Source organism: Frieseomelitta varia, unplaced genomic scaffold (genome assembly GCF_011392965.1).
Source record: "Frieseomelitta varia isolate USP_RPSP 00005682 unplaced genomic scaffold, Fvar_1.2 scaffold_138, whole genome shotgun sequence".
Classification (NCBI taxonomy): domain Eukaryota; kingdom Metazoa; phylum Arthropoda; class Insecta; order Hymenoptera; family Apidae; genus Frieseomelitta; species Frieseomelitta varia.
The window spans coordinates 300159-327863 of record NW_025109061.1 but is presented as its reverse complement, the minus strand read 5'-3'; the positions used below and the strand labels follow the sequence as shown (position 1 = coordinate 327863).

General features: G+C 34.1%; 1 protein-coding gene across 1 annotated transcript in view; it reads right to left on the bottom strand.

The window, feature by feature from the left end:
* Nucleotides 1-27705, bottom strand: part of LOC122531756 (toxin 3FTx-Lei1) — a 124679-nt gene that overhangs the window by 31840 nt on the left and 65134 nt on the right. The window contains exon 2 of the mRNA XM_043659941.1: nt 15714-15844. Within this exon, the coding sequence (XP_043515876.1) occupies nt 15714-15844 (131 nt within the window). The remainder of the gene's footprint in view (nt 1-15713; nt 15845-27705) is intronic.

Genomic DNA, 27705 nt, shown 5'->3' with positions numbered 1-27705 from the left:
ACATGGCGGAAAGGTCAACGAGATTCCCATCGATATTTCAACGTTGAGCCCTTTCTACGTTGTTTCACTCTGGCTTTAAGAATTAATCTTTTCACCTGGACAAGAAAATTCCGTGATAGAGTTTCGACACTCTATTTTCGATTTTTCACACGTTTCACCCGGATAGCCAATTCCGGAGGGTGGAATTTCATCGCAATCACCGGATGAAATGGCCTTCGATATTTGCCATCATGGTCTGTAGAAAACTCGTTGAAACGTGCTGAAATATTTAACGCCAGATCTGTCGAAGGGAAAAGAAAATGTTGAAGTTCGTTTCTCTGATTAATACGAAATTAATTCTGAAGATGTCAAGGATCGTTCCCTTCATTTCGATGAATCCTTGTTCGGAAAGCTCTCTGATCGAGAGAACAAAATTCGAAACAGTACGATAATTTTATCGAAGATACCTCTTGAAGAATTAGGTATTAAAAGGAAAAAAAAAAAACAAACTAGAATCATTGAAAATTCTGGATCGGAAAATCTTCTGAGGTAACAAAATCCTAAGATAATTTTATTAAACTTCTGGAATTACGAAAGGATCTGTCACTGAAAATTTACAAAGTTTCTACGAGAAATTACAAATCGGTTATACTGATGTTTCTGATAGTTTGAAAGTTGAACGAAGAATTTTTTGTTCGTGAGAAAATGGAGAAGAACGATAAAAGAGGATAATGAAGAAAAGAGAGAAAGTATTTAAATAGATTAGAATAAGTATATTATATAGTATTATAGTATATTACAGTATTATATATGTATATAGTACTATAGTATCATATATAATAGTACAGTAGTATATAGTATTATAGTATTATATATAGTAGTATAGTAGTATAGTAGTATAGTAGTATAGTAGTATATAGTATTATAGTATTATATATGTATATAGTATTATAATATATTACAGTATTATACATGTATATAGTATTATACTATATTACAGTATTATACATGTATATAGTATTATAGTATATTACAGAATTATACATGTATATAGTATTATAGTATATTACAGTATTATACATGTATATAGTATTATAGTATATTACAGTATTATATATGTATATAGTATTATAGTATATTATAGTATTATATATGTATATAGTACTATAGTATATTACAGTATTATATATGTATATAGTATTATAGTATATTATAGTATTATAGTATAGTATTATATATGTATATAGTATATTATAGTATTATAGTATAGTATTATATATGTATATAGTATATTATAGTATTATAGTACAGTATTATGATAAAGTATGCAATTAGATTTCGGTTTACTTTCAAATATTTCAATTACTAAAAGTTATGAATTTACAAAATTTCCATGAACTATTATAAACTGGTCGTTTCAACTACTCTGATAAATTTAATAACGTTAATATCCACCTGTTTCTTGCAATCCCCATTTTTATCATCACGATTCCGTCGCAATCCCCTTCTTCCTTTTCCTATTTTTGATACCAGCTGCATTTCACAGCATTCGAAAAACTCAATTCCACAAATTCTTTGACATTTTCCAAAAAATGCATACCTAGAAATTGTTTCTTCATCTCTTTAATTTTGCGTTGCATTTTTCCAAGTAAATCTCCACTCATTATTATTAAAGTACAAATTAATCTGCCAAAGCCACGAAACTTATTTTTCGAACATTTCGTGCGTATTTTACACGTAATCGTTTCTGTTCCGCTTGCCTCAGATCTACTTGGCTCCCCTTTAATCATTTATTGGAAGTTACAAGGCTGATTGATTGCTTTGAGAGGCTGCTTGCTATGAAGTTTAATATGCAGGTTAAATAGTTTCTTAAGATATTATGGGTTGACAGTTCTGGATAAATGATTGGGGGAGTCTTTTGTTTATGGAGCCGCTTTTTCTTGCTCGCTCGAGCAGATTTTCTTGCGACTGACTTGTTAAGTTCTTAATCACGTACACGAGGTTCCTTTTTCTCATTTGCAAAGTGTCGTTTGCAATTGTTCAAAATGGATTTATTAATACTCGTTAATGTTTGGATCGAGACAAAATTTAATTGATACTTTATGACTTCAGTTTCGTAATTAATTCGAAGAAAGGTTTGAAAAATAATGAGAGCCAGAAATAATGCGTTTCCATCGGAAACATATTGTGCAGCGACAGATCTTCCAAAAAATGGTGAAATTAATTCGTGCGATTTCAATTGCAAATGACGCGAAAATACTGCAGAGGAGAATGGAAGAGAAAATTTTAAAAAGTAGAAAGTCAAGAAGATACGTACGATAAAAGAATTATTCACAAAGATCGTATAGCGCGAAAAGAAAAAAAAAAAAAAAATGAAACAATCCATTTTATTTGAATTGTAAATCAGAAAAAGAGGAGAAGAAATGTAGGACAATCTAAAATATTTCATACGTAACAGAGATACACAGAAGGATAAAAATATTTGTCGAATAAAACGAAATTTTATGTGTTAATCTGAGATTACGCTTATGTCAGAATTTCATACATTTTGCGGCATATTTCAGAAAGAATAAGAGTATATAATAAATGAGATAAAATATCTAACAAATAAAATACCTGACATAGTAGTTAATAAATAAGCCTAATAAAATCTTTAATAAATAAGATATCTAACAAACTACCTAATGCATAAAAAAATTAATAATTCCTCTATGTAAGACTTCTTCACAATTGATCGTCAATAGCTAATCCAAAAAAAAAAAAAAAAAAAAAGACAGTAAAACTTACACAATGCAATGAAGCTACGTTAGTATATTTTGCGAGATAAAACAATCAGCCACGAATCTGTAGAAGACTTTGAAAGCTGAAAGCAACGTTCACAATGGTTCTTTACCGTCGGCACGGTGGATTTCATGCGACTTTGTGAAATCGCCGACACAACCGCTCACAATTTACCGTTCGCTGTTTCAACCGATCGCGCGAATTACGCGGCCATTTGCCGGAGGGAAAACCAGAGAAAAAATGCAGCCACAGTCTGGGAATTCCCGTTGCACGATTTCTTCGGGAATCCGTTGATCAAAGAGTCCGTGAAATATTTCGCGCGATCGACAGCGATGGTAATTTCATGCTGCAGACTGCAGGAATTTTATTCGACGCTCGTTGTGTAATCGACGGTAGAAGCATTGAAGTTTCCTTCCCGCTTTTTTTGGTATTTCCTCGAAGTGGAAGGTGATAAATTAATTAGAAGATATGAGAGATATTTAGATTAATATTTAGATATTTTAAATTGTGTGAAATGCTTACGTCAGTTGGGTGATTTAGCAGATCAAGTGGCGTTAATTATCAAAAGTAGATAGTAATAGCTATTTCTGAATATAGAAAAATTAAACAAAAGATTATGTTCCATCCTTCTAATATTAATAATGATTTCTATCAGTAGCTAAGTATTTTAATACATAATAGAAATAATATTTAATTAATAATTTAATATATAATAGAAACAATATAATATAATAATAATAAATATAATAATTTAATATATAATAGAAAATATATATTGATGAACGTATATTGATCAGTATATAATATAGCCAAAAAATATTATATAAAAATAATATAAAATGAATGTAAAATAAATGTATGTCAAATTATATGATATAAAAATTGACATGCACCAAAATATTAAATGTTAAACTTAAAACTATGAAATACAAATTACAGTAAAAATTGTATTCAAACCACTGTTTAAAATATGAATACGTAGTGATAATACGTTTCAGAATCCACAATAATTATCCACTGTATAGCAAAAACTTGAAAGAATATTTCAAATCAAGATTCACTTGATCAGGAAGAAGTTTCCAATCGCTGGAGCTCAAGTTTCTCGAATTGAATTGAAAACATGCCACGGTTGAATGTGAAAAAATTTGATTCGACATTTCTTGAATCGGGCTAACTCGACTGATCAGAACAAGGTATTAAGCGATCGAGACCAAATCTCCATCATACAGACTATGACCGATTGTCGACTATAGTTCGATTTAAAGATCGGGATAGGCAGAGATTGCGGTGCCACCGCAGAGCAGCTGCATCGCCCAAGAAAGCAATCGAGCACGTTGATTAAACGCGGTCCTCCTGTCTCGCGTGTATAAATAGTAATATTCTGCGCTCCGACCCCGATTTTTCGTGTTTTCGAAAAAGGTTCACTCAAGGACGCCGGAATCAATCGAGCAGCGGCTCCGTTTGATTTAATACCGACCAATCGCTCCGCGGACGATCGAGACGATTAGTAATTGTTTTAGATCGAGCTTATAAATTTGCGTCCTTTTCAAATAGCTCGTTCACTTCAGTTTCGGATCACTCGCGGAATTTCTGTTTCTTGGAAACTTTTTTTACAGTTTCCTCAGAAATTTCTAAGAATTTTTCGAAAATTTCCAAGGATTCACCGTGGTTTGCAACTTTCTTATTTGCAGGAATATTTAAAATTTTAGAGAGATTTTAGAAATTTTTCTTACTTTTTAAATAATATTTCCGAATATTCTAATTATTTAAACATCATCTAATACTTGAAAAAAAGTACTTCATGTCCTCATGTATTATAAAAATTTTATTCCCCGCTGTGTATTTGTTTTTTAATTCTAGTAAAAGCATCGTGCATCGTCGATAACTCTTGAAACACGTTAAACCGCACCGTAACTTCAAGTTAAGCGGAATTTTTGGTAGCCGGGCTACGAATAATTTACGAGCGTTTTTATCGGAAGAAAATTGCTACATTTTAAAACGAGGGGAGATAGTATAGGTAATACACACAGGTATTATACACACATGTATTAATACGAGCAGAGTAACATTTATTATTCTGTTCCAAACGAACGATAGTATCGCGTCCACGCTCGGCGATCTTCCAGTGCGTTTCTGTATGCTGTTCTTCCATCTCACAAGTATAAACGCGAGTAAATTCCTCAGTAATCGCAATATGCGCCTCCATGTGTCATGGTTGCAATAATACTTCTTTGTCACGTACGAAAGGGAAATCGCAAATTGGAAACGAAGATTTCAATCCTTTCAGTTTTACGTTATAGGGTAGATTTCTGCGAACGCGTATTAAATCATTTTCAATTTAATTTATAAAGGTTCGTTGCCATTAGCATATCATTTTTAAGTCAATTCGCTTTAATAAGATGGCCCGCAAAATTCAAAATCCTATGTAAAATCGAAAGGAGTCCAACAATATAAAGAAAAAGAAAAAAATGTCAGATCGAACTAACTTGTGATTTTTCCTCATTCTGTATATTTCCCTTCGCCCGAATTAACTCGTGTTGACGAGGCGAGGTTAATTGATCGACAGAAGAACAAACGAAACTCCATATTCCATTCCCATACGTATGTACATATACTCTTGCTCAAAAGGACAAGTCTTAGGACACTTTCGGTGGATTATCGTGTATTCGTATTTTAGAATACAATACGTATATATACAATATTTAATATATAACACACAATAATAATACAATATAATATATTAACAGAACTTTATTTGCATAAAGTATATTCTACATTCATTGTATTTAATTATACTGTACTTGTATATAATATAATATAATATAATATAATTATAATTATGTTATATTACATATATAATTATATATTTTTAATAATTTATATATAATTGATTTTTAATACTGTATATATAATTTATATATTTAATAATTATATATTTTAATAATATATATATATTTAATAATTATATATATCTAATAATTATATATTTTAATAATTTAAATATAATTATATTGTTATATTGCAAGTACAACAATTTATATTGTATATTTCGTACTATATATAATTTATATCACGTAATTTATGTTGCAAACATCGTATTTATTGTACATAATATTTACAATTAATATTCATTGCGCAATATTTATTATACAAATATAGCGTTTGTCCTAAGATTTCTGGGATGTACATCTCGTGCGAAAACAGCCTAAAAAACAATTCTGCTCGCAAATAATCGATGAAACGAGATGAAACGAACGACTGTTCGAAAAATGATAAAGAGCGGTAAAAAAAAAAAAAAAAAAGAAATCGCGATTGCAGCGAAGCATTTAAAATTCCCCGGAGAGGGCTGCTTGCTCGTCGTGAATCAGCGAATCCGGAAGTCGAGCGGAAACCGTTATTTCTGTCGCGTTATTGCCATTATCGTCACTATTACGGAATACGTTCGCCATAAAAGGCTTCGTTCGTTTTTTTCTTTTTTTTTTTTTTGCGCCCGATGAATCACGGTTTAACGAACCGCGGCGAGCCACCGCCTCTGAAAGGGGTAATTATTTTCATCGGATGAAGCATCGACAACGACAACGACCAGAAAGAAATTCAAACGTTTTAACAAGCGTTTTTAAAAGCGCATTCAAGCTTCCGCGGGTAGACCGCGAATTTTTCGCGAATGCCCCTTGTTTACGAAAAAGTCGATTAAGCGTCGATTCAACCGCCGTCGATTCCCACCCTCTTCTTGTCAGAGTTCGGAGAAACGGTTAAAATTACGAAGTTCGTTAACGAGGTCCGGGATTAATTTGTGGCGCCGAGTTTCTTCAAAACTTGAAACCGTTCGTTCCATCTGGCGAGATTGAAGAATTCTGGAAATGTTCCGCGTGGGATGGGACAGCCTCGTGGATAGACCGAGGTGTTTGTTGGAAAGTTTTAGGTGACTAAAGTGATTTTGAATTGGACGATTGAATCGAGTCGTTCCCGATCTGTCGGAGATTGGGAAATTATTTTCAATTGACGGTATGTACGTTCAAATCTGGATAGAATGGAAAGGGATGAATAATAATTTATTGTTTATGTATTTTCGTTGCGAAGGGAAATTTTTCAACGGCAGAGCGAATCACGAGAATTGATGAAAGAACGATTGGTGAAACTTGCGCGTTGATTTTACGCGAATAGATGAAAATTGGGAAATTGTGAAAACCGATCTGCTACACGAGAAAATCAAATTCACATCTCCACGTAGACGCAAGTGTACTCGTTGCCTTCCAGTTCTGACATGAACCACCTCTAATTTTGAAACGCCACAGAGGCCTAGATAATCACCAGGCTAGCAAAGTGAAACAGCAGGACGAGATTCCACGTTCCGAAGACTGGGATAATTCATACCAGGAATTCCCGTAGACAGTGGAATACCTGGATAGACTGCAGATGGCCGATCGACAATGGAGACCTCATTCAATTGCCGGAAGTCAGCCGAGGAAGCAACGACGATCTCGTCATTCCACCATTCGAAAGAATATTAATCTATACGTGTAAATTTGACGAATTTCATGTATATATGTATATTAGATCCTAGGAATTTTTATGAAATATCAAAAGCAATTCCACCAAATAGTTTCTAATTGTATTCTTAGTATAAAAATTTTAAAACAATGTCGAGATTTTTTTTAACAAAGAAATTTAATATATTAATGAAAAATTCGCGCAACCGTGTACTGTCGTGAGAAACGTGTGATTTCTACATATATATTTTTAGGTTTGCTCCAAACGTGGCTAACGCAATCGTGATAGCGTGTTGGCAAAATCGATAGTCTCGTTACAGTCTCGTTAACGTTGAATTTCAAAATGATTCACACACAGCATACAAAGTCTCCTTATTGATACTTGAATATTTTGAGCGATTGTAAATTTATTTATGGAGTTGGGACAACTCCGCCACAGATATTTCCGAACAATTTCACGGCAATTTCTCGACGACTTCCTTTCTCCATTCATGGAAATGATTCCATCGAAGGGGTACGAGCAAGACTCGTGGAAGAAACAGAGTAGAGAAATGCATCTTGAAATATTTCGAGCGTGCCAGATTCCAGTTTCGCCGGTTCCGGCTGTGATTCAATCGAGTCTGACCATCTGGAATATTTATGGGGCACCGTTGGTTGCGGGAGAGTAGATCCCAACAATGCGAAAATTGAGATCGATTCCGACAGCATTGTCGGCACGGGAGTGGCTTCATTCCGCGAACAGTTGCCCGTTCTGACCCAACGATTGCCTAATGAAATTTTCATACTGTTCGACTTGCTCTTATCGAGAAGATTATTGCCATCCACGGTGAAGTTTTCTTTGCTCGGCTCCGTTTGTTCGTGGAATGGTGATTGAAAAATTTTCTAACGAAAAACCTTTGTTTACCTAGGTTAAATTAGAAGAATACGAAATTGACTCTTTTCGTTTTCTCGTCGCGAAGAAAAGAAAATACTGGAAATTTTTCCGATGAAAGATTTTTTTAAACGAAGGTCTTTATCTGTTACAGCAAAGGTTATATTAGAAAATTATGCGAATTTTTTATGCATTTATGGAAAATTTGGAGAGTGAAAATTTTTACAAACAGCACATAGTGATGTATGAAATACCCAAAGTATAGTGCTTTTTATAATACTTGACATCTAAACCAATTCTTTCCGATAGTTCGGAATTTTTTAATTCCATTCATATTTCCAAAAATATGAATGTGCATAAAAGTTGTAAGATAAATATCTTTCTGTTTGAAAGAAACATTGAAAAATATTGTTATTAACGTGTGGATTTAGGTAATAGATCTTTTAGAATTTTAAAGTTTTATAATTTGAAACCTGCAAGTTGTGTGATTTCGTACACGAAGAATTAAGAATCGTGTACAGAGAAATTGCAAGCGTTTCAATTTAATTTCACGGAACCTCACGTCGGTAAAATATTTTTTAAACGAAGTAAAATTTCGTTAATATTTCTCAATCGCGCCACCTCTCCAAATTTGAAAGTTTGTCCAAAGTGGAGACATATCTTTAACTGAGATTTTCGGAATCCCGAACAGAGGCTGTTTCAACACGAAGAAGATTTCTAAGTTCGCTCTGGAACGTTTCCAATTTGCATAGTTCGAAATTCGACGACCTTTCTGGCCGTGCCATTTCATATTCGAAGAATCCACCGATTGATTGATTCTCTATTTCGCAGAATTTTCACTTGGAATTCGCAACTCATTGTCAGTATCATTCGCTCTTGAAACTAAAATTCCTCATTTGGAAGATTTTTTTTTTTGTTAAATTGAGAATTCTCAATCTTCTTCCCTTCTTATTGAAACCACTACTTTAAAATTTCAATCTTTCTCCCCTTCGTTTCGAGGATCCTCTTTGTCGCTAATCTAAAATTCCAATCGCGTCTTCTCTCAATCAGCAGCGCCACTTCGAAATTTCAGCCCAATTCTCTGGATTAACGAGAAATCTTCAATTATGGAATTATCAACTTGATTCTTAATCGAAACTATTACTCGTTTAGTTAGTTAGAATCTAATCAGAATAATTACTTCAAATTCGAAATTCTCTACTCTATCGATTAAAGGTAGAAACGTGTAATATATCTGTGGAATATAATTTGAATAAATGAGGATATACATATGTACACTATAATAATCGACATCGAAATGTTTAAATAGAAATATATATTCAATATATATTCAGTTTATTATAATATAGAACTACGCGTTGAATCTTAAAATTGCTTTTATGCAAATTTGTGTTTTTACAGGCAAATGAAAAAAAAAATAGAATTTCAGAGACCTGTTTTATTCACTAAATATCACATAATGCTAATACTTGTAGTAAATTATGTTAAATTGTTACAATTTATGGAACATGCTTCCATATTGTATTTTATCTTGTCTGTACCAAAATCAGTAAGATTATTAAACTTCTAAATTAAATAATTCAATTCAGAATTCTTAGAGCTGAAATAATTCCACTTGAGAAATTTAAGTATCACATAAATCTATTTATCATTTCTTTTCTCTGTAGTCTTTTGTTTTTAAAAAGCCACCTCTTTATTCTTCTATCATACGTACAAATATACATACTGATATATAATAAAATATACATATTGATATGAAATATATAAAAATCTGTAATCTATGCATCATCTCCTTTCTTTGTAGTTTTCATTTTTAAAAATCTTTATCCTTTCCATGATATAAACTAATATAAATATATTGTCATTCCCTTTCCTTACAGTCTACATTTTTAAAAAGAACCACCTCTTCATCCTTTCCATCATACAAATTAATAACAAACTATAAAAATCTTTCCTTTGTAGTCTTCACACGCATCGATACAAATTGATATAAAAATCTTTTCTTCGTCTCTAAAAAAAAAAACCACCACTTCGTCCTTTGCATCATAATTTAAATTTAAGTATCACAAATCTATTTATCATTCCCTTTCTCTATAGTCTTTTATTTTTAAAAAGCCAGTTTATTCTTCTATCATACGTACAAATATACATACTGATATATAATAAAATATACAGTCTACATTTTTAAAAAGAACCACCTCTTCATCCTTTCCATCATACAAATTAATAACAAACTATAAAAATCTTATCTTTGTAGTCTTCACACGCGTCGATACAAATTGATATAAAAATCTTTTCTTCGTCTCTAAAAAAAAACCACCTCTTCGTCCTCTGCATCATACAAACATCACACATATGTGTATAAAGATCCTTCAATATGGTCATCACACAAGTGTCTTTCTCTTTAGAAAAAAAATTACCCTTCGTCCTCGCCACTGTATAAAACACGTAGAATTATCCATCTATCTAGCGTGTCCCGTTGGAATTGGCCAAACAACGAAAATCTCCCTCCCCCCCAAATACCCCACCGTCCACCCCTAACACTCGCCCATTCCAATTCGAATCCAACCCACCGCCAATCTCCATCAATTCCACCACAACAACTACACCGTCTGACAATCCTACGGGGAGATCGGGCTGAACCCCGTTCACAGGGCAGACAGTTCTCCTATTGCTGTCGCGAGATGTTAATTAATACCTGGTCGAAACGCGCATCGGCGAATGGCAGTAATTTGAAGGCCACGTCAGAATAACCCGACGGTGGTCCATTAGCAGGCTGCTACGATGCAGCCGAAGGTATGATAATTCAGTCACGGGGGTTGGCGCCGCTGATCCAGCCGGAAGGGCCAATGCGATCGGGGAATTGGCCGTAGAGTCGTAGAGACACGCGCCAGAAGCGGATACAGGGCGCCGGATAACCCGTTAATTCATGACGAGATCGTCCTTCCTTCGAGGATCCCTCGCAAGGATACGCCGTGGCACGTGCACGATAAACAGATTACGCGATTCGATTATATATCGATTAAATGTGTTGAGGCCGGCGAGAGACAGAGACGAATAGGAATTTCCGACACGGAGTTTCCTATTGTTCTTTCGGCGTAATGGATAGTCGGAATAAAGAGATCTGGTGGTGATTGAAACGAACTACCGTTTTGTTGGAATTTTTAGATTTGGAGATTTTTTTCAAAATTTCGAATTCATTGGAAACTTGATTGATTTTAATAATTCGGAAAGTTTCGAATTTCTTCTTTTTTTTCCTCTTTTGAAATTCAAAAGGAAGTGACTTGATATAATAGATCAAGGATAATTTTAAGAATTAGGTGTTCATTTGGAATTTTTGGCTTCGTATTGAGAGACCGAGGATTTGGAAGACCGAAAATCTGTCTAACTGGAAAATTAAAATTCTTTTAAATTAATATCTAATATCTGGAAGTTTCGCATTATTCGGATATTCTAATATTTTCCTATAATTTCGCTTTTCCCTGATGTCTTCGATTATCTTATTCGAGGTTTCCCTTAAAAAATAAAAAAGTAAATAAAAAATAAAAATTGATGGGATAACTTTACGGGGGATTGTATTAATAAAATGACTTATTAACGACGGCCAGATCTAATCAACATTACGATCAGGACCTTCTCTAGTGTCTTCCCATCCCCTTGTCCGGTTGCCTGGTTCCATTGAAACCATCCCCGTTCCCTATTCTCTCACTCTGAATCTTTCTCCCTTGCCTCCCTGTGGACACGTCGTGCCGTATAGCAAGAGGCGAAAGCTCGTTCGGTAAACCGAAGTGGAATAATAGAAAGCTCGCAACGGCGAGAAATAGACCGGATATCGAGATCACACGTTTCTCACGTTATCGGTCGATGTTTCAGGCAAACCGGCTGAAAACTCATTGAAAATTCACGGGTCTTGTCATCCCGTGGGCGATTTTTTGTATACTTGATTTGTAATACTTTTTCTTTTTTTGTTTCGATTACCATAAGATTGAAAATTGTTTCACGAGAAATAAGTTCGAAGCCAGTGTAAACTACAAATTTCTGATTTCATATTATTTAATTATGTTTCGCATCTTTTAATTGCTTGATTTCGTTTTCTATTATTGTAGTAATTTCAAAAACTAGAGATTAATCATTTTCGTGTGCGTGTTTTTAAAATATTGAAAATTGTTTCAATATATTTGAAAGCTAGTACAATAACTGTAAGATCCTGATTTTCTGAAATTATTTAACCCCTCAATTTCTCCAAATTTACGAAAGGAAAATCAAGAATTGTTACGATAGAACATGAATATATTTGTATCTAGTATGTACGGAGATATTATTAATTATTAATTATTAATTATCAATTATCAATTATTAATTATATTATTAATTTATAATTATATAATTATAATAATTATTAATTATATTATTAATTATTAATTATTATTTTCAATTTAAGAGAAATTATTCAGTCTGCAGTAGGAATATCAATCTGAGTGGATCGCAAATTATACTTATTATTTAGTAGTAATATCGAATATTAAATCTTTTGTAACTAAAGTTGGTCGCATTTGTTGTTTAAATTCTACCATTATTATCATTGTTTGAATTTGTGTTACTGTCACCCACTATTAAACTTGATTATGTTTAAGTGATCCCTTAGAAGCATCGCTGTTTAAGGGTGAAACCAAGATGATTTTCAGCAACAAGAACAGAAAGTCTCCGGAATCAAAAGTTCCAGCTGCACTCTGTACAGTGTCTGAAGACATTTCATTCCACGGTAAAAACACGAAACAGAGCCACGGAGTTGGAAACAACGACGATTATCCGCAATTAAACGATCGCGATTCGAGACTTCGCGCGTTGCTCTACTTTCCATTAGACAATGCCAACCCCTTGAGTCCTCTCGTTTCCGAGTTCATTGAAAGTTTCTCCACATCCCTTTCCACCGTCTGCCTTAGACTCTGATCTGAAGGAACGATCTCTTTCCACCGGAAATGAATCAAGTTGAAAATAATAATTCATAAATTAATGTAAAGTTCCAACGCGTGGCTCGCGAAAGCATTCGAACAAGTGTGAAAAAAAATTTTTTTTCTTCGCTTTACTCGAGCAAAACTGAGAGTCATTCTTATATGGCACACTATGGGATATCTTCACGATATCAAATATCTAATTTTCATACTAATAATGATAATAATAATAATAATAATAATAATAATAATAATAATAATAATAATAATAATAATAATCGTAATTATAAATATAATATTATATTACAAATGTATTATTATATTATTTTATATTTTATATTTTATATTTTATATTTTATATTTTATTATGTAATTATAATGAACTGACAAAATCGAACATCTGTATGAAGAAACTTTCTATTTTCTTGTCAACTCCGTCGATATCAATACTTCCCTCCAAGTATGCGCCTATATTCAAGCAAACTACTTGTTCGCCATTTCCATTCATCCACGCTTCAACTCGAACTCAACCGGCGAACATTCCGACGATTTCTTTTGATCGAAGGCCAACGAGAATCAATTATCATTTCAGATGCCATTCCGGGCGAACCGCAAGCGCTGTTATCAGCGTCGACCCAACGGCTTTCCCCCAGTTTTTCCATTGAAAATCCTCGCCTCGAAATCGTGGCTAACTTTATCCTTGCCGTGAAAGGGATCAAAGGATTTAATAAAGTAGATTACTCGCCCTTGGAAAAAGGCCTGGAACAGGGCTGCCGTGCCCTACGGTGCGTTTACACTGAACGAACAAATAGTGGTTCGTTTTTCATTTCGACGATATTCAAATCCAAACAGAGCAGAGGGAATCTAAGTAGTGTAGCACCGTATTTGGTCGGACGTTGGACACTTTTCAATTTTCCAAGTGAATTCTTAGAAAATTCATACACTTGTGTGTACAAAGTGTCTTCACAGTTCTTTCGTGGAACTGTAAGATGAATCTCAAAAGGTAGAATCTAAATAAAATATCGAAAATAATAAAAATATAATTCTGTCATATATACCCATATCAAATTTCATCGTCTCGTAATTTTAAATAATCACGACTGTGATCGAATCTCGTTACGGTGTTGATGAAATTTCGAAATAATTTATACAACACACGTAAAATATTTATAAAGGATTCTTGTAAGTAAGCTCGAATATTTTCGTGAGCAGCTATACTCATCCTAGATCTCTGGTAATCTTTAAATTTCCTTCAAACAATATGATCGTTTCGTTAATGAAATTGCAAAATGATTTCTACAACGCAGATAATATATTTGTAAATAGTTACTGTAAGTAATATGAATTTTCGTGAATAATTATACCTGCATATATCCTTCAACACTTCTTCCAAATTTGACCAATATAACCCTGATAATCGAGTCGCAATAATTAAATTAATATTTACGACATGATAATTTACAATATTAAATAAAATATTCTATACAAATCACTGATGATATATATTTATAAAATGTTCCAATAAGTATCTACGTAACTTTTATACATAGTTTCAGACTAGCTTCAAACTCGACAATGATAATCGCGATAACCCGAGTTTCGTCACAACGTCAATGATTTATACCAACCGATAAAATTCCTGCAAGTGTCGGCCTGCTTTCGTCGATCGTTGTTTATCGTAAATAAATATTATTATTACAGTCGAGACCAAGTCGAATCCAATTTATCATCGAGAACGAACAAAAACAAAAATTATCACGCTCGCCAGCAGATTCCAATCGGTTGCCCAGCGCCGCCGGAAGTGGCTTCCGGTTGGCCAGGTTGGGCTGAGCTGGCTTGCCTAACGCATCGTTCACGATGCAATCTGCTTGCTAATGTCGACATCCAGCAAAAGGGGTAAATAACGCGGACTTTGGAAGGGTGTCAAACGATTCGATGGCGCCGCGACGTCGCTCGTTCGACCACCGTTCCTCTGTCTTTTTTCTCCCTCCCCTCCCCCACTTTCCCACCCGTTTGAATACCAAATACCAGCGCTTCCAGTTCAACGAGCTTCCGCTGTCGAATACGTTTGAAGAATAAGGCACCAGATCTTCTTCCTTATTCCGTTCGCGTCCCACCGAGACGTTTTGATGCCGCGTTATCGTCGTAAACTATCGTTTCCTATCGACGTTTGTTCCGCGCGTTTCGAGGCCTCGATGCTCGACGTTCTCGTCGGAGACGGAGTTTTCGTGTTAGGCGCACTTTCGGGGATTTGTCGAACTTTTTCTCGAATTGCTCTCGCGCGAAGTACGGGCGTGTTGTTGCAGGAGGAACTACGGTGCGTTTACATCCTGGGATTAGCTCTCGATATTAATCTATAACTATACAGACCGCGATCGCGCGTTATTTGTCAAATAGTGGTTAGCCGATAGGTTATTTCCGATTTCAATTCTCAACGTTTGCAATTGCGTTACACGTTTGTTTTACGTTGTGAGAGATAAATAAATTATATTGTACCAATTAAATTTTACAATTACGTTAGTTAAATCCTTTAATTATCATTATATTAATAAATTTATTAATTTTCTTTTCTTTCTTTACTTTTATCAGATGAGTTTAACTAAACTCTACTTTGGGAAATAGGGGGAAACGTTTACTTACGATGCACCATTCGGCCGAGGGTGGACAATCCTTGAGATCCATGTGAGCGGTGTAATTGATGCACGGCGTGATGCTGCCGACGCCCTCGTTATACTGTCCGCATTTGTAACATTTCAGACTGTGCGTCAGCCCTGGAACATCGTGAAACGCGTCGTTAAATGAGTGTTCGATGAACCTTTGTTCGGAGACAATATAGTTAAAACGAACGACGCTGTAAAATTACACAGATATGACTCGATATTGCTCTACTGTTAGCAAAAAAAAATCAATTACTTTATGCCTTCGCTTTGAAAGCGTTGATTGTCAATGTAACAAACTTATGACGTGTGTTATTATTTAATTGAAAAGCAACAGTAGATTTATTATCAAGAAATTTCCAAAGAGATATAACAATATTCCCTATTTTCTAAAGAGGGAAGAATCGTAATTTTCAAGTAAAATCTTCTCACAGCGCAGTTTTATGTTCTTTCAAGCAAATTAAAATTTAATAACGAAAATGTAAAACAATCTTAACGCTTTGCCGTCCAAGCTTAATGGCTCAAGAAAAAAAAAAATCACGCAGGAAGTTTTAAGGGGTTATCTTCAAGATAATGTTGGATTTAACCATGAAGAAAATTTTTAATGTTTCTAGAGACTGTTTGAAGTTTTACAATGTTTGAAATAAAAATATATTTATTTTCACTCGAGTTACATGATATGAAGAAAATAAATTGAAGATTGTCGATTCAGAGGGTTTACGCTTGAAAAGGACATGTTATATGACTTCTTTTTTTATAAAGTTATATCATTCAAAATTTTCGTTATTGATTCACTTATGCTCTTGACTCTAGATATTTTGTGATCGATTGTATTTCGAACCTTGATATAACATACTAAATTAGAACATTTACTGGACAATTTTCTCGCTTCAAAGAGAACGTGAAAATTTCTAAGCAAGCTATGTCGATCAATTAACAATCTTTTAATCGCTTTAAACGGCGGCGAATGGTCAAAGAGATAAAGGAAGTCCGACACGATACGACAGAGCTAAATCACGAACTCGGTAAATCGAGTGTATCGCATCTTTCCACGTCGGCGTGGGGTAACCCGTTCCACGGAAAATTGCTTGCGAAAGTAGAAATTACAGGCTCGTTTCCGCTTTGAAGTCGAAGGGGCCGCGAAACTTTTCAACCTGCCTCCATGACGAGCTTTGAACTTTCGAACGCCGTGAGGCAGCGACACTCTCAGCGGAATTTTCAACGCCGCTGTGCAAGCTGGCGATTTTGAGGAAGGAAGTGACGAACTCGCCACAAATTCTTTTCGAATTTTCGTATATTGTGAAAATTTCGTTATAGGATGGTGAAACGATTTGAAGAAGTAACAGTTGAACATTTCTGCAAATTTCACGTCGAACTGCGATGCGCGGGAAAATGAAAATTAATAACATGTACGGACGAGTCTCTTACATTACTAATAATGTGTACGGACGTGTCTCTTACATTATTAATAATATGTACGGAAGTGTCTCTTACATTATTAATAATATGTACGGACGAGTCCTTACATTATTAATAATGTGTACGGAAGTCTCTTACATTATTAATAATATGTACGGACGAGTCTCTTACATTATTAATAATATGTACGGACGAGTCTCTTACATTATTAATAATATGTACGGACGAGTCTCTTACATTATTAATAATATGTACGGACGAGTCTCTTACATTATTAATAATATGTACGGACGAGTCTCTTACATTATTAATAATATGTACGGACGAGTCTCTTACATTATTATAATATGTACGGACGTGTCTCTTATATTATTAATAATATGTATAGACGAGTGTCTTATATCATTAATATAGCGTCTGGGGTAAAAGGTCGCTACTGATGAGCCGAGGCAACGACCCTGAAACGAAACGCATCACCTTCAATTACCTTCCTCCTTCCGTTCCTAAATACATTACATTCATCATTACGATCACCATCCTTTACTTAAACCCTTCAATAGTAAAGCGAAAAATATTCTCCGTCTCTTCAAATGCAACGTACAACGACTTCAAACTACCGAATCCACAAAACAAGGAAGTTTCGGATAAGAATCGAAGGAACCGTATTCGTTCTGATACACGTTCGACATCGGCGGAAGTTCCTGCAGCGGAAACGCGTTCTTAGTCTTGTGCAGAGAGGAGCACGATGCACAACCGCGAAACAATACAGGCCGAGGAAACGGATTTCGAAAGTTTCTATCGTTGCGCAACCCCTCTCGATGGTTGAGGATTCGCGAAACTTCCGGTAACGTATCCGGCAACGATAGTTTCTAGATTCTAACCTGAAAGACGCCCAACCATCGATGTTAAAGTTGCAATCATAAGTCTCCTGCGAGATATAATTCAATTTTATTTAGACACAACGCGGAGAACGATGATAAATTGCATTTTTTTGACGTTCATAAGAATTTTTTAATAAAATTTTGAGACGTTGCTCATAAGGATGATTCATTTGATGTATTAAATTTTGAGACTTTTATGAAATTCCCTTTATTCATCTTTCGATTTTTAGTCATTTGCATTCCTCAAGTTAAATATCAAGTTATATATCTTGAGCTTGAACTTTTACATATTTTAATTGATTTAGGTCGCTTATTTCTATGTAACTTGTATCCTTTGAACCTTCTTTCTTTAACTTTTAATTTCTCTCTCATTTTCTCTAGACTTTTTATTTATATTGAATTATTTTACTTAGCGAGAGAAGTTCTGTAACTTTCCAATTCTTTGAAAGCGTGGGCCACTGAAAATTCCTTTAACTATAGTAATATATAAAAGTCATACAACCAATACAAACAATAAACACAAGTTAAACTTAGATTTTCTATATAATTCTTGTTTGAAATTATAAAACGACAGAATTTTCTTTTCGAAAACTGCGTAAGATTCATAAATCGTACTACGGACTTTAATTTTCATCTTTCGCCTTAACGATGTAATAAAATTACACTCTGGCCGAGAACTTTCGACAACTATCGCGTGTATATATCTTTTCGTGGTAACGAGTCGTAGCCGTGCTTTCTTGGAGAACTCGTCTGGCGAATTTACGACGAACGATTAACCGGTTTTATAGGTTCAATCAATTTTCACGTATCACCGACTCTTAAATTAATCGTTTCAAGTTTAATCACTGTTTCAAGAAATAGATTCGTCAAAACATTTACCTTACGTCGCTAATGAAATTGTTACGATATGTGATTAAAACATTTAAAATATTTTTAAAACATCTGAAACATTGCAATTATTTTAAAAGGTAAAATGAAACTATTATTAACATTGTTAATTTAAACACGTTTATTTTATTTATTGCTTCCAATTCTTAAAACAATTTAATACATTTCTTTCAATGATTATTCATTGAGTCGTGATAATAATTTATTGCATTATGATAGTAATTCAGTCGAAATCGTGAATCATGGGACTAGTTCAAACCTCCAAGTTTTTAAATAATTTGAATTATTTAATTTAATAATATATTATAATGTATAATTTAATATTTAATATAAAAATTTAATATGTATAATATTTAATTTAATAATATTAATAATACATCATAATATACTAATATGTGTCATTTATACGTACTAACACGTGTCACATTAATTTTTTTGAATAATGTTTCAATGTTCCAAACAGCTTATCGTAACGAACAACCTTAATTGATCTTCAACTATACAATTTCATGCCAGTAAGAATATTTTTAATGGTCCAGGTCGTTGCATTTTGGTTCGTTAAAGACGAAATTGCATCTCAACTTCGAGTCAACAGTCATAAGCCTCGGTTTAACTTAACAGAAAGTTCCACGTAACTTCAATCCAACGATTTTAATTCTGTGTTCGTGTCACGAACTCTTGTCTTCGTGGAAAATTAACACATTAATTGCCATGGGACTGGCGCAATCTTGTAAGTTATTTGACCGGGGACCAACGTGACGCTTGACACATTAACTTCGTCAAAGTTCATGCATTATCTCTTTCAATTCCACGGATTCTGCTTTTGTAGGTTAAACTTCGTTTCCACGGATTCGTAGATAATAATAATTTCTCTTATTATAACGTAATGTGATATCCATCGTGAAATGGTCAAATTCTGCAGCAATTTTTAAAGTAAAATAAATCAGCTTCTTGAGAATACCATTAATCAAACTCATAACGACATAATAATTAGAGAACAATCAGGGGAATTTAACTGGAAATTTTTTTTTTTATTCAAACCGTCTACTTTATTACTTTAACACTATAAAATGGCCATCTGCGCGTGGCAACTGTAATTCAGAAAATTGTGAAAAACTGGAGAAACTTGGGTCTCGGCGAGCAGGATGGTTGTTGTTCAGTTCGCAATGTTTAATGCACAAGTGCAGAAATAAAAATTTTATTATATCTCACGCGTTCAAAGGGTGAAAGTGGCGCAGCGTAGATTCGCGTAAAAAAGATTATCACTGGAGCGTGCACGCGCCTTCGAGGAAATGTTTCTGCCAGTTCGGCGGGAATAAAAATATTGAGGAGAAAATCACGACGCATAGCCAGACAATTCTAAAGAGGAACTCACGGAGGATATCCGCAACGATTTATACTGTGGCACAGTCGAATCGAGTTGGTCGAAGGTGCATTCCACTGAAGAAGCCTGAGAGACGTTCCTCTATACACAAGTGTGTGTATGTGTGTGTGTGTATGTGTCGAATACTGACGATTCGCGGTAAATTGGAAAAGTTGGACTGTTATATAGAGAATCAACTAGAGAGATACACCACCGGACCGGCAAAAATATTTTATTGGAAATTGGGAAACATTGGCGAACGGAAGCGGACCGGGGATTCCGATTTCATGGATCCTCTCTGCTGATCCTTCTGTATACACGACACTCCGCGAGAACGCCCGGAAATAATCTACTTTCTTTCTACTCCACTAATTCCACTGGTTCTACATTTCGTTTCCACCTTTCCTCATTTTTCTCTGGAAGAAAAAAAAAAAAAAAAGTACATATATCACGATCGAGTAAGTGAACTCAGAACCTTGAAAGGAAAGAAAAACAAATAGGGAAGACAATATCTGTTTTGAGAATTGGCTAGACGCCTCGGACAATTGATAATCAAAATACAGTGGAAGGGATCCCGGAATCGATTAACAAAACTTGCACAGCGTAATAACCAGCAGTGTCAAATTGTTAACGAGTGAACAGTTCCGGTTGGGAATCTAGCGGCGGTAATTGCAGCGTGTTTCGGGGAGGGCTCGACTAGTCATTGTCTGAAACTACTTGCGCCAGACTTTGAGCGAAGTATTGATTACCAGGTCTGGAGTTATGCTACCGACTAGTTGAATACTTTGATGAAGTTACGTCGCCGATTAAGCTCGCTCGAGTATCTTCTATCGATCTCGCCGCGCGAAACACTCGTGTCTGACTAGTTGTTGACCCAAGCTACTCAGTGCTGGTAGAGCGAAGCGGATTATTTTAATCAATTGGCAAACGTTGTTAGTAGACTGAAGATTTTTATTTATTTGCGAGAAATTGGAAGGTGTGATAATGCGTACTGTATATCACATGCTATAATTATTAAAATTATGTATTATAGAAATAATAAATATATAAATTATCCAAAGCAATATCCAATAGTGTAGATTAATTGTTGATCCACGCTACTGGAAGGATGCAAGTAACGTTTAAATTGTTGTTTGTGAGTTTTGTACGAATCACGTGTACGCGAAATTACGTGAAATAAACGTGAAAAGAATAGAAATATACATTTCAGAAGAATAGAATTGGAATGTGTGGTGGTAAAAAAAAAAGAGACAGACACAGAAATGAAAAATGTTGTGAGATACCACGAACATGTGATAAATCGGAAGAAGAAAAGAAAAATAGCAGAAAAAGATTTCAAATGTCCAAAGGGAGGAAAGACGATGGAGGATGGATGTTCATTTCGTTGGCTCGTGCATTGATTTCTACGTAATCAAATGTATTTTCGCGCCCAAAATGACGACCGTTAATTTCAACCCATACTCCCGTATGTTCAACGATAACATCAATTATCAGTGATAGGAACCGCAATGATACAGACGACGTTTATGGCGACTATAAATCAGTTAAACTGATCCAAAATGCGCAATGTTTCCATAGTATCACCAACTAATCACTTGTAATTGTTTTCACATAACATACGCGTACGTAAAACACAATTGTATGTAATACGTTACATGATGCAGGTACAATACATTTTCCAAGCGATTAACTAAATTTCATTAACGAATTTATTTCCCAAATTACTACTAACAAAATTCCAAAGAAACTCTTCATTAAATTTTATGAATCTGCAAGCGTTTATCGCAAGACAACGATAAAGTCTTTTCGATAATCATTATTATTATTATAGTCTGCAAAAATTTCTCTGTTTCTTTTTTCTTACGTACATGTTACGTAAGAACAGTAGGGAAAAAACGAGGATCAATATTCCCAAAAAAAGTAATAAATGAATACAAAATGATCTCTAAGCTCTCTCACATCTTCTAGATAAAATAAATGAAAAAGATAATAAACAAATAAAATTGTAATTAAATATTTCGAAATTATTCTCGAAATAATTAATTACACCTTCTCGAGTCGTATGAATTAACTTTTACAGACCTCCAAAACCAAATTATCATTAGTCCGTTAATTTTTGTACAAATTATTTTCCTCTTGTCGAACAATCAACTAAACTTTCAAAGATAAAATCCAGTCCAAGATTTTTTATTCCTCTTGCTTTCTTTGCCCAATGCTCGTGATAGGCGAAAGCTAACATCGAACGCGAGTTTCGTGATCATATAGTCGACGAAATTCGAGTTGAAAACGGTTCGCTTTGAGGGAGCGAATGATCTAGACGATGGGGATGGGCGCTATCGCGAACGTAAAAATTTACGGTGACGGGAAACGAATGAGAGCGCCACTTCATCGGGGTTATCGTTGAAAATGCGCGCGAAAACAAACGCGCAAGGGTGAGAGAAAAGGGAAAGGAAGAAAGAGAGCGTGGAGGGAGGTAAATCAAGTGGCCGGCTACGACAAGATATACTGATCCGTCCACTGGAAATTTACAAGCAATATTTTCCAAACCAAGCGAGAAAGCAGAGGGAATTTTCTGTCGCAACTTTTACCAAACGAAACATGTGCTCCGATACATGTGTAGTATTTCATCTCTGTAACGAAACTATGCTGATTATAAAATGAAAAATATTAAACGCATTCGTCAACGATGCAGCCAGTTATTGCAATAATTTAGAAGAGCGGTGATACGTTTTTGTTGAAAATAATTTCCGTGTTGTAAAAATAAATTATTTCTGGGATTATCTATGGGTGTTGAACAATTATAGCGTTACTTCTGTCGCTGAAAATTAATTTGTAATTCGTTGAGCAAGTTAATATTATTTTGGAGAATTATGGAGAAATTAATTAATTGTTCAGAGTGATTTTATGCGTTCTGCGTTACAACAAGAAAGCTGGTGGCAATTTTCCATTCGGGTTATTGATGATTGATAATTAAATTGCTCTGGGTAAATCGAATAGCAGCTTCATATTATTACAATGAATTACTTGCATGAATCCGTGAAAAAGTGACTTATCTACTACGTTTCTTTCGAATAATAATTTTCTACTCTAGACATCGGGGAGTCTAGTCTAGAAAATTACTAACGTCTTGTTGAATCTTTATGTTACGATGAGGAAACACTAATGTTTGGAAATGATTTTCAAAATCGTTAATAATTCTTCAGGGAAATTATTAAAATTTTTAGAATGGAAAGATGATTTATAACACTTCCGTTCGAATATATTTCATTGAAAACGGGGAGCTCTTCTCCAAAAATGATCGTCGATGATAGAGATGACAGAGGATCAAGCGTTATCGTGTTTTCCGAAGAGAAAAGTGTTTTATGCTAACTTTCGGATAACTGTTTGAGTATCTAGATGAAATTTCACCGACCTAAATCTTCGTTTACTCTAAACGGCAAACAGATTCAACGTCATAAATCCCGGGTCTCCAAAGGGCGACGGTGGAAACTAGTTTCGAACTGTTCTTCGAAACCGATACATCTGATACAGGGTTTGGGGGAACGAGAACTCTGCGTCAAAAACAAAGTTTCGCCCGTTGGACACTGTTGCCGCTGCCTATCCTGATTCCAACAAGGAACTAACTGGGAGAGAGAGAGAGAGAGAGAAAAAGAATAGAACAGAAAAAAGAGACAACGAAAAGCACGCTCTAAAATTCTGCCAATTTCAACAGGGGACACTTTCAATTACGCGAGTAATTTTAAGAGAAATAAAACACGAAAACCACGCAACGATACTGAATAACATAAGAATGACATGAAAGAAACATACTTAACTATGTACGAATTAATTAATTTTTATGGAAATTTAAAGCATGTAAATGGAATTTAATCGCTCGCCAGCGACAAATCATCGATCGTTCTTCGTCATTTGATTCAACATTAAAATTCATATCATTCAGAGTAAAACGTTCAGATAAATTCATGTCGGAGAAATGTATTCGAAATGAAATTCCATCAGTGAAATTTTTCATTACAATTCCGCGAAACTTGTTTGTAAATTGTGTAGAACTAAAATAACAAGAAACAACACGCGATGATATACGCGATCGTGAATAATAAATCGTGATCTCGTGTTGTTTTCATTTCACGTTGAAATTCGCAGAAATTCACGCGAATTTTGTTCGATGTTCAGAATAAAAGTGCTGAAAGAAATCGATCTCTAATACGGCCGTGGAGAATCATACAACTCCTTCGTTTGGGAAAACTTTGCTCGTGGGAGGAACAGTTTGCGAGTAATTTGAGGTTGCCAAGTTAGACGACAAGGAGCTTACGTCTCTGAAATACTCGAGAGAAGGTAAATGTGACAGCGAAACCGGCGGTGAAGAGGAGAAAAGAGGCCTGAGCTCCCTCTTGTCTCTCACGAAATCTTGTGTCCCGTGTTCTCATTGGGATCTCTAAGGGGTTTTTCTTCGACTTTTCTTCAAGCTTCTTCGAAGCATGACACAGTTCTGTTTGATTGCCGACAAAGTACAGTGTACAATTTAAAACACAGATACATTTAAAATGAATGAGTGACTCTTTAAAATTTTTTTTAAAACTGAATGATTATCAAGCTGTGACAAATTCTTTCGCGTTTCTATCTATCAGATAATCTGTTATTCTTGTACGATAAAACCCATGTTCGTCAAATTTGTTTTCTGTTATAAATTAATATAAATTAATCATCTTTTATAAATATAAATTATACAATATAATATAAACATGTACTATAAATATAAATAATAATGTATCAGATAATCTGTTATTCTTGTACGATAAAACCCATGTCCGTCAAATTTGTTTTCTGTTATAAATTAATATAAATTAATCATCTTTTATAAATATAAATTATACAATATAATATAAACATGTACTATAAATATAAATAATAATGTATCAGATAATCTGTTATTCTTGTACGATAAAACCCATGTCCGTCAAATTTGTTTTCTGTTATAAATTAATATGAATTAATCATCTTTTATAAATATAAATTATACAATATAATATAAATATATACTATAAATGTAAATAATAATAATAATATAATAATTATATAATATAAATAATATAATACGTAATAATATAATAATACAAATAATATCATACGTAATTACGTAGAAATTAAAAATCTTCGATTTTTTTTCTCTAACTCAAACAATAACGTCGCATCGAGACACTGCAAAAATTTTGTTTAGAAAAAGAAAAGAATGCATAATATATATATATTCCCTATAACATCCCTACAGCTCCTTTCCAAAGGCATCGTTCCAAATTTTCCTATCTTTTAAAATGCAAATTTCCAAATATTCACCTAACTTAACGAATGTATCACAATCAAAGTTCACATTATAATCAGCTTTGCTATCAAAGTCAATATTCGGAGTCAATTTCCAAACAGCAGCGAGCGCGTGCGAAAGAAAATTTCGAAGCTGAACGAGAGCTATCTAAATAACTCGAATTATCTAGCCATCGGGAGGTTAACTAAATTCGGCAAGTCCCTAACTCAAGTTACCCTATCTCACGGTCTCGCACGGTGGAGTTAGAAAACAAAATACGGAGAATATCCCCAATGGGGATAGAAGTGTAACGCGCGCGGTACTTCGGAGGGTTTGGCCGATTCTAATGAAGCCAGGGCGACGATGCTTCTTCATTAGAAGGTATCTTGACGTGTGTCGTGGCACGAACTCTCACGGGAGTAGAAGGGTTGATGTGGAGGGAGATAGGGAAAGCCCAAAGAATTTCCTCAGCCGCGAAGAATTTCCGAAGCCGCAGGATCCAAGTTGCACTTCCTTTGGAATTTCGCCGCGGTGTGTGTTTCGCCCAGGAAACTATCGTCGAAGGGACGAAGGGATGAGCGAGAGGGATGTATCTCGTGGCATCTTTCGGATCGAGTTTCGAAACCGCGGAATTTCCGCGTCCGCTTCGTTCGATTACCGAGCTCCACGGACTCGTGCGTGCGTGTAACGAGAGAAATAAATTGACGAGGGATTATCTATTCGCTCCGAGTGATCTGTATCTCGCGATTTTATCGACGTTCGGCATCTTTAAATTACAGTCCCCGATATATCGTAATAAAATTATAATGTATGTGATATTGTATATATGTGATAATGTGTTGTGATAAAATTTTATAAATTATATATTATAATGAAATTTTGTGTAATATTATTGTAATATTACAATCTCCTAATGTAAATTTATTTATAAGTATTATAAGTATTATATATATATATATATATTAAATATTTATTATTATAAGTATTTATAAGTATTATATATATATATGTATATATTAAATTAAAAATATAATTAAATAAAATTTCATAATAAAGATGTATTTTAATAACAATTTAAAATTAATATAATTATTTATAGTTAAAAGTAGTGAAAATGAATTTTTTTTAAATTTATAAGTAAAATATAATTTGTACTTTTTATATCAGGGTTAATTAATTTGTGAATTAATAAATGATCTAAATATATATGTATATATTATTATTTTTGTTGAATAAAAAAAATAAATATATGTTTAGAAATTAAATGTTTGTCGTATTTATTAATATCTAGTTTTTTTAAATAAATTTATCTTATATAAGTTTTTTAAATAAATTAAATAATTTATATATAATAATAGGAAATACGAATATTTAATATATTATAATTGTGATATTGAACATATTATAAATATTGCAATATGGAATACAATCTCCCCTCACAAATGGAAAAATGCAAATATTTAAACGTTATATTGTACATTATAAATATTATATTACGATCCAACAGAGTTTTCTCTACAAAAAAAAATAGTAACGGGGAAACAAAAACATTTGATTTAATGTTAAACGTTCGAACAAGAGAGCAACCACTTTTCTGATATCAAACAATCGATATCTAAACGAAGATTGATAAAATTCTTAATCTATTTCCACAATATTAAGGAACAATAATAGCAAACAGATTGCCTGCAATATTAAGGAATTAATAACAAACAAATCCGGAATAAAAACAAAATAGCCGATGCGGAAGTCTTTATTAAATTCATCAATCGACCATCAGAATCAATTGGAAAATGGTGCGTAAAATGCCATTATACAGCTATAAAACACCGATATAGCATAAAGCATTGTTCTTCACCCCGAATGGCTCATAATTCGCAAGAAGGTCAAAGAGCAAAAGACATTAAGTTCAGGCGGCTGCCGGTAAGCCGTGAGATATCAGGCTCGTACGTTGACGGACGAAAGTTGCGCGAGGCTCGGCGAAAACTTTCGCGATCTTTCACGTCGATGCTTAAAAGCTAAAAAAGGGACACACCCCCGGCGGGCGAAGTCGAATTTGCAGGGTGATTCCACGTTGGAAGAAGCAACGACTGTCCGACGAGTAATGGGCTTCTTACATTTACAA